This window comes from Patiria miniata, unplaced genomic scaffold (genome assembly GCF_015706575.1).
Source record: "Patiria miniata isolate m_02_andy unplaced genomic scaffold, ASM1570657v1 HiC_scaffold_5, whole genome shotgun sequence".
Lineage (NCBI taxonomy): Eukaryota > Metazoa > Echinodermata > Asteroidea > Valvatida > Asterinidae > Patiria > Patiria miniata.
In genome coordinates, this window is record NW_024037072.1 from 2,201,009 (window position 1) to 2,208,802 (window position 7,794).

General features: G+C 37.7%; 1 protein-coding gene across 4 annotated transcripts in view; it reads left to right on the plus strand.

Annotated features, from left to right (window-relative positions):
* LOC119742089 overlaps positions 1-6,702 on the plus strand; it is a 29,443-nt gene extending 22,741 nt beyond the window's left edge. For 3 of the 4 annotated variants that reach the window (XM_038218110.1, XM_038218114.1, XM_038218111.1), the window contains 2 exons: positions 1,684-1,914; positions 2,639-6,702. In XM_038218110.1, the coding sequence (XP_038074038.1) occupies positions 1,684-1,914; positions 2,639-2,710 (303 nt within the window). In that variant the 3' untranslated portion in view covers positions 2,711-6,702. Of the gene's footprint in view, positions 1-1,647; positions 1,915-2,638 lie in introns of all 4 variants that reach the window. The other variant, XM_038218113.1, reaches the window with a different exon arrangement.
* The last annotated feature ends 1,092 nt before the right edge of the window (positions 6,703-7,794 follow it).

The following is a 7,794-nucleotide window of genomic DNA, read 5'->3' on the forward strand; positions in this document are numbered from 1 at the left end:
TACCATCCTGGACTTGAACACACATGTACTTCGTCAATTGCTTTCTTAGATAACATGTGCATACACTTTTTCATTCATCATGACCTCCCTTTAAGCATCTGGTAAAATTAATTTACTAGCAGCATTTGTACCATAAAGCTTTGCACCTGCAGCTCATAGTTTCTACATTATTAAAAGAGGATTGCTGTTGAAGATCTGCACTTCAGTATTGATCCATTAAGGCCAAAAAAAAAAAAATATTCGGTCTCTAGTCAGACCAAAGTTTCGGAATTGACGCGGCGACGCAGCTTTTTTTTTGTTTTTTTTTTTTGTTTTTTTCTTCAAGCTTGGATTGTACAGACAAGGTGGGGTACTATTTTGCTTTTTTTGGTGTCCTCATGTACATTGGTGTCCTCCATAATTTGCCTTGGTGCTCTCGATCATTTGCCTTGGTGCAATTTCCCATTCCTTGGTGCTCTTTGGTAGAAAAAAATTGAGGAGGTGCAGCAATAGAGGGTGCTGTTGGAGCTACCGCAGAACATTTTGGAAAAAAAAAATTTGACGCGCATTATTAAAATCGACGCGCACGCTGACCAGAGACTGACTTATTATTTTTTTTGGCCTAAAAAAACTACATCTAACTCTGTGCTTGGAATTAAAATATTATGCACAATTTACCTCTTACATTGAAGTCTTACTCATGCAAACGATTCAATTTAACTCAAAAACAAAACATCAAAGAATTTCATTGTCATGAGTTACAACTTTAATTTCATTGTAATGAGTTACAACTTGGATGAAAACTAATTCTTTGGCATGACCTACAAACTTTTTATATCATGTCAAAGGGTTTATGTGTTTGTCTTAACCAGTTGCTCATGCAAATTAGTCTGCTACGGTTGATCATCCGCTAGCCCATAAAGCGGGCAACAGACAGCAAAGCTGCCTTTCCCACGTTGCATTATTATCTATCAATTAAAGAATTATAGTCTATTAATTGCCAACTGTAACTGCCCCCTTTTTGGTGTTGGTCAAAGTTTATAATAACCAGAAAACAACGTACAATTCGTTGTCCGTGCAACAAGGTCGTATCTCCTAAAACGGCGTGTGACGTCATGACCGTGAAATGCGAGTTTTCAGTGTCAAAAGGTTGTATCTCGCTTAAAATAACCCAGATGTACACACAAAGTCAATGGACGTCGCGATACGCGAGATACGACCTTGTTGCAGGGAGTGTATTCGCACGAGATACGACTTTGTTGCAGAATCGAGTTCAGACCTTGTTGCACCGACGCGACGATTTAATAAAGTGGCCTTGATAAGCTGCCAACAGTTATTCCTATGTGCGTTTTATCTTTACTAACTCTCTCATTCCTCACTTCTCTCTATTTCTTGGTTTTGCCCACTTTTTCGCAAACACAATTTTTTTTTTGTATCCTTTGCTCTGCAAACCCTCCCCTGCCCTCATAATTCCATGCTAAATTTCCTTGTTGATTTTTCTATTCCAAATGCTTCCCATTTCTCATTTGTTTTCGTTCACAATCCCTGTCCATACCTGTTATCCCACGCTTCAAAACCATGTTTTGCTTTCCTGAAATCCCCACGATTATGTTGGTATGATTTTGAATACCCATACCCCACTTAATACCCCACACCCTGGCCACACAGCGCCACAACCAACACCTCCACCCCTTCTCACCACAGTCGATCCTGTCGGTGGTGCGAGACCACACCTACGCGGTCTTCCGAGACACCATGCAGGGACTGATTGGCCAGGACACAGGGTTCGAGCAGCTGGCCCTGGTCTTCAAGTTCACCAAGCTGGCCATGAAGATTGCCCAGCACTACGGCTCCAGGGCCAGTGACATCAAACAGAACAGCCTGCGGTACATCGGCGATCGATTCGCTGCCTGGCTGGACAGCCAAGGAGGATGGGTAAGAATACAATTTCGTTTGGCTTTCTCTTGCCCTGTATTGTCCGACATTTAATAGTGATTGGTTGCAGTGCCCGCTGCTCTATCACATGAACCAGGCTGCTGACCCTGGCAAGCTTGTAGGCCGAGTGGTAAGACATCTGCACTAGTGGGCAGAAGGTTGCGGGTTCGAGTCCCACCTAAGTAGGCATGTGATTTGCTTCTCGCAAGCCTTCAGACAACGCAGAGTATACAATGTTTATCAAATTACATCAAAGGGCGCAAGCCAATATTGAATGTACATCTCCCTGACGTAAAACTCCATCCTACATTTAATAGTGTTCCCATATTGTGAGGGATTTTACTCAAGAAACCCCTACAGTCAAGATAAACTTGATGAAAACATTGAGTCTGTGACCTGAGCACAGGCCTCTAGTCCAGTCATTCATAGGTCCTCACAAGTCCATCACAAGTTATACCAGTCCCAAGTCACAATCTGTTCAATTGAACTGTGACATTCATTTTGCATGGTTCATCTCCTGTTACTTGTTACTGGAAGTGTAAATTTACGTGCGATGAATTTGACTAATATACATGTAGATTTTGATGGACAGAAGACACTTGAAGATTTTGATGAACAGAAGATCAGTTGAAAGCTAGTAGTTTTGGATGGATTTGATTGCTAATGATTCCAAAAGTGAATCTTTGTAAGTCTAGTCCCCTTTTCCTCCTGTGACATCCTGCAGGGAGCTGTGGTGGATTCCAGTGACGAAGAAGAGGAGGAACAGTCTCATCATGGCGAGTCTGAAATTGATTGATGTTGAAGACAGCAACGTAAGATATTTTCTTCGTGTTTTTGCATTAAAATAATTTGTTTTAACAAGAAAACGTTTAAAATTTTCGTTTTTGGTTTTCATACCGTACACGACGTCATGTCCAGAAATTCAATTTTGGTTTTAGCATTTTTTCTTTTGGCAGCTGCTTAAAAGTAGAATGTATGTTTATGGAAAGGCAATGTCTAAGCAGCATATGCCTACACATGTACTTGTAAGTCTTATCCAAACACCGTGAAATTTCTTTGATTCATGATGCACAGAAGTCACGATACGCTTTTAAAGTACAGATTTTTATCAAAAAAATGAAAATTTGTTTGTGACATGAATGGGTTGCCATAGTAATCATTTGACATTGCCGTGATCAGGTATATAATTTTTCTCAATGATTTTGCAGGCATGCAAATTTTCCTCAGAGCAGTTGAGTTCCTCTTTTGTTTTCACTTCACACTTACATTGTAAATGCCATGAAAACTTGAACAACGCTGTATATAGTCTTGTAAAGCTTGGGATTTTCTCTTATTTTTTGGTTATTTCCCAGTTGCATGCCTGACTTTCTCCTCGCATATCAAGGCATTACTAAAATACTGAATTTTCTATGCATGAAATGAGACATGTCAGCAAGTTCTTTTGCATATACTTCACTAAAGTTCTTTGGCTCAGAACTAAAATATCCATCAAGTTGCAGACATCATATGATTTTTTTTGCAAATTGCCATGCTTGCACTCATGTTAATCTGAACTTTTAAAGTTTGAAAAACAAGCTTTGGGCTTCTTCATAAACTGTTTGGTAAAAAAGTTTTTTCATCACAAAAGTTTATTTATTATGAATATTTGAGACATACATTGGATTTTTAGCATTTTATTCTTAAAGATTTTGAATTACACATACTTTTTTGTTCACTAGATGTGAGTGGCATATCTCATTAATGTGTTAAATTCTAAATCCAGTATTCATAGTTAACCTAATATTTGTACACATGTGTAAGTAAGATGGCTAATTAACTTGTACATATTCTGTAAGAAATCTTAAATTTTAACGAATCATATAGAGAATGTCTAAAAGTTTATCAATTTCTTAAGTGTCGTCTTATCATCTGTTAGCAATCCACTTCAGCTGCAATTGAACTTAGTTTATGGATTTTTTGTATTGTACTTAGATGAATATTTATCAGGCGATTTTTGAGGAATGGAATTATTGCCAGTTCTTCAATTTAGCAATTCCAATGTTAGTTCGATATTTTTTTCAACTTTGTGCATTCCCAGAGAAACTGAATTCAGGCAAATCTAGTTTCTTGGATATTTGTGCAAGAGACCTTGTACTAGTAAATATGGAGTACCGAAGTGTGACGTCATTTAGAACCAGAAAGTGTAGTGCAAACGAATGCAGTACGCGCGCATGTTGGTTCACGGGCTGAATCACGCGCTAATGTCTTTCACACACATTTTGTGCGAGTGACCTATTCACTACGGTACTCCATACTTGTACATGTACATGTACAAGTGCATAATCATGTTGTACAACTATGTATCTACCAAATTCAAACACTATGTGATGTACATACATGTTTGTACCAGAGCTTCATCTCTGGCCACATCTTTGTCGCTTGCCCAAGATTCCTAAGAATCATGCTTTGTTCAAACTCTGTCTCTCTGAAGTTGGAAGTCGACTACAGGATCAAAATCATGATGTTGGAGCCTGAATCCAAAGTCGGAGATGTAGCCGGGATTTTGTAAACCTCTAAAATACGTGTATACAAACAAAACATTTGTTTGTTGGGTCGTGGCCCAGCAGAGTGCTTCATTAAATGCATACATATGCAGGCCAAGGGTGTCAGGATGCATACATTGTATGCATTTTATTTTGGTTCTACATGCATATTCAAATTAACTCAAAGATTGAAAACTCTGAAACCCTAGAATGTAGCATTTCTGGCTCCCAGTTAAAGTATACGTGTAGTATCAAGGTTGTTTTGAATTCTTTCCCCCGATGCAATTCAGTTTCACAAATGCACCAATAGTGCCGAAATTGTCCTTTTATCAAGCACATATCCAACGTCAGTTTCTTTTACTTTAAAGAATATTTTACACTTTTTTAAAAGACATTGTTTGGTTTTATCAAATAAGAAATTCGTGTGTTTTCGATTTGTAGACCATCTTTGTTAAACAAAGTGTGTAAATTTATGTGCCTTTTGAAAAAAAAAATAATTTCCATTTGTTCATTGTAATTTCTTCCTCTTTATGAAAGATATATCAGTCATATCCTGTACATGTACGGTAGCTCACTTCTTTAACACTAGCAATTTTCCCCTTCCAAATTCCTGTTGAAAAAAATCCAAGGAAAGTGTTACAGTTTCTGTATTATTGGGCAAAACTAACTGTTTGGACAAAAGCGACTGTAATTAATTCATGCATATTCAACGGCTGAACATTTTAACGAAGACTGCAACAATCATGATAAACATACCGGTACGTACATATCCATATACGTGTATGTACACGTATCAGGCCCATAGCCAGCCTGGTGAAAGGGGGTAGTGGTCATTTTTACAATAAAGTGGACCTTTACATTACTATCACTGCGTCCCCTTGCTGAGCTTGCAGACAGATTGTGTGGAGACTACATATGCTAGACCAGGCTGCTAGCCACACACCGCGCGCCGCTACAAGTACAGCTCAGACCAGAATAACGATACCAGGACGTGCGATGTGACGACAAATACATAGGCTATAAAGTAGTGCGTGATGGAGCTTCGTCTAAATATTTCCTGTTGAACTATCAACGTGTAACCATTAAGTTATTTTTCCAAAGATAGCGCACGCAAACACATTTTGAGTAAAACTAAAAATTTGACCTGCTGCTGATTTGGGAGGGGGGGGGGGGGTTTGACCTTCCCTGGCTATGAGACTGTGTACATGTATGGTGATGGGGTCCACACTTGAGCAGTCTGGTGCATAAATTCATATAATGAAAATCTCCAATGAAAGAGAAATACTTATTTTAGAGTTCAGGTTTATACAAATGTCCACCTCCATCCAATCCAAAATTAGAATGCAACATGCTTTCAGAATTGCCAACAAGATACAATAATATGTGTTGATAAGTGACATGGAATCAATGTATAATTCCTGGTGCTAAATACAAAAATGTATGACTTGGTTTCTAATTATGCTTTTACAAAATTAAAAATTGAATTGTGTTTTTTTTAATGGAACCCCTTTTTACGACAACTATACAATGTATGTACGTATTACTAGTACAATAATGTTAAGATGTACATGTATAAAAGTGTTAACAGAGTACTTAGTTTAGAACCCCACTTTAGAGTACTAAAATATTTATGAGTAGAATTTGAAGTTCATTTTTTTAAAAAATAAATGCTGCAGTTGAGAATGTTTAACTTAATTTATTGTGTTTTACAGAAATTGTTTGAAGTGGTAGTGGTAATGATCCTGAACAAAATTTGTCTGGGAAAAAATCCATATGTGTGTATTTTAATTGTTGATTGATGATACCTGTTACAACTTACTCTAAGTACATCTAATGAAAATTGTGTCAATATTTGTCAAGTAAAACTTGCAACTTCATGTTTGGATTAATATATCAGTGACTAAGACTGTTTGTGTAGTGGCAAATATCATGGAGTGGCTATGCTGAGAGAAATTTCATTCGCACATACTTCAGTTTTTTTTATAATAAAGTAGCAAATACAGGTTATAACCGTTTCATAGAGGATGTTAATGCTTTAACACTTAGCATGCAGCATTTTTGACCAAGCAACTTCCAAAAATGTGTTGTGGGTTGTGATTCAGCAGCTTTTGTCCAAGACAAAACTTGAATAGGTGTGCTATCGGTAATTATTACAAATGAAATTGCGCACGAGTTATGAGAAATCAGAGGAAGAAGAGTAGAACAAATTGTATCAGGGATGTTTTTTAATTTGTTTTTTAACCTGATATAAAACTGATCTCCATCTAAATTATAGAAAAGGTCTTTTGAAGTTTGAGTTAACAGTGTGAAAGTGAAATAAATGGGAAATTCCTAGTTACTATTTTATGTGTGGTAGACTTTAACCAGTTTGTGCCGGATGACGCAAAGGTTTTGCGGTACTCGGAACGGATGACGGATAAACACGCAACGAGCGAGGCTGGAAATATCTCTCAGCAACCCGCTCGCAGCAAGCCAGGCCCCGAAATATGAGTGTGCTGCCCAAGGGTGATGGCTTCAACCCGCCTGGCTTGAGGTCGAGTGCAAAGTAATCCCACGCCTCGTTCTGTTCTTGTCAAAATAATCCCGGCGTGAACTGGTTAAAAAATGATTGATGACTCAATGGAAAAACAAAAAATAGTACAAAAAACCACCTGGCTAATATGGTAACATTTTCACGGTTAGATATTGTACATCATAATGATGTTCTTTGAATATATGCAAAGAATGAAAAATCATTGTAGCTTACAAAAGGAAGCCATGGTATGTCCTTTCTTAACAAAGAGCTTGAAGGTTGATGATTTAGAGAAATTTGTATTGTCTGATTGTTGGCCTCTAGACTATAATGTATTCTTTGGAAGCGAGTCGATCTTAAGTGTTGTACAATGTATTCCAGTGCAAAGCACTACGGCAGTTTGATACATGTGAATTCTGTAAGCTGCAAAGTTCTACATAATGTAATACATGATTAACTGGTCACATATTAACCTGAATTGAAATAAACTTGGATAAAAGTTACATAAAGATTTGGTGACAGATTTTTTGTTGTTGTGATATGTTTCTGATTTCCTACTTCAAAAACCCTTTGAAATTAGTTGCTTGTGATTAAAACATGCGCGCGCACTGTATATAGCCGTTGTCAAGACAACACAAAGCCAAACTGCAGTCAATTCAAACAAGTACACAAAACCATTGGTGCTAACTCGGTCATGCAGTGCATGTACCCTACTTCTATTGATGTGCTCATTCATGTAAAGTGTGCCTATTTTTAAGATTTTAAGGTTGGCAGTACAATTGAATTGGGGCGTCATGACAACACCAAGCAGTCCACTTTGTACTTGGTTTTAGCACATCACAGTCA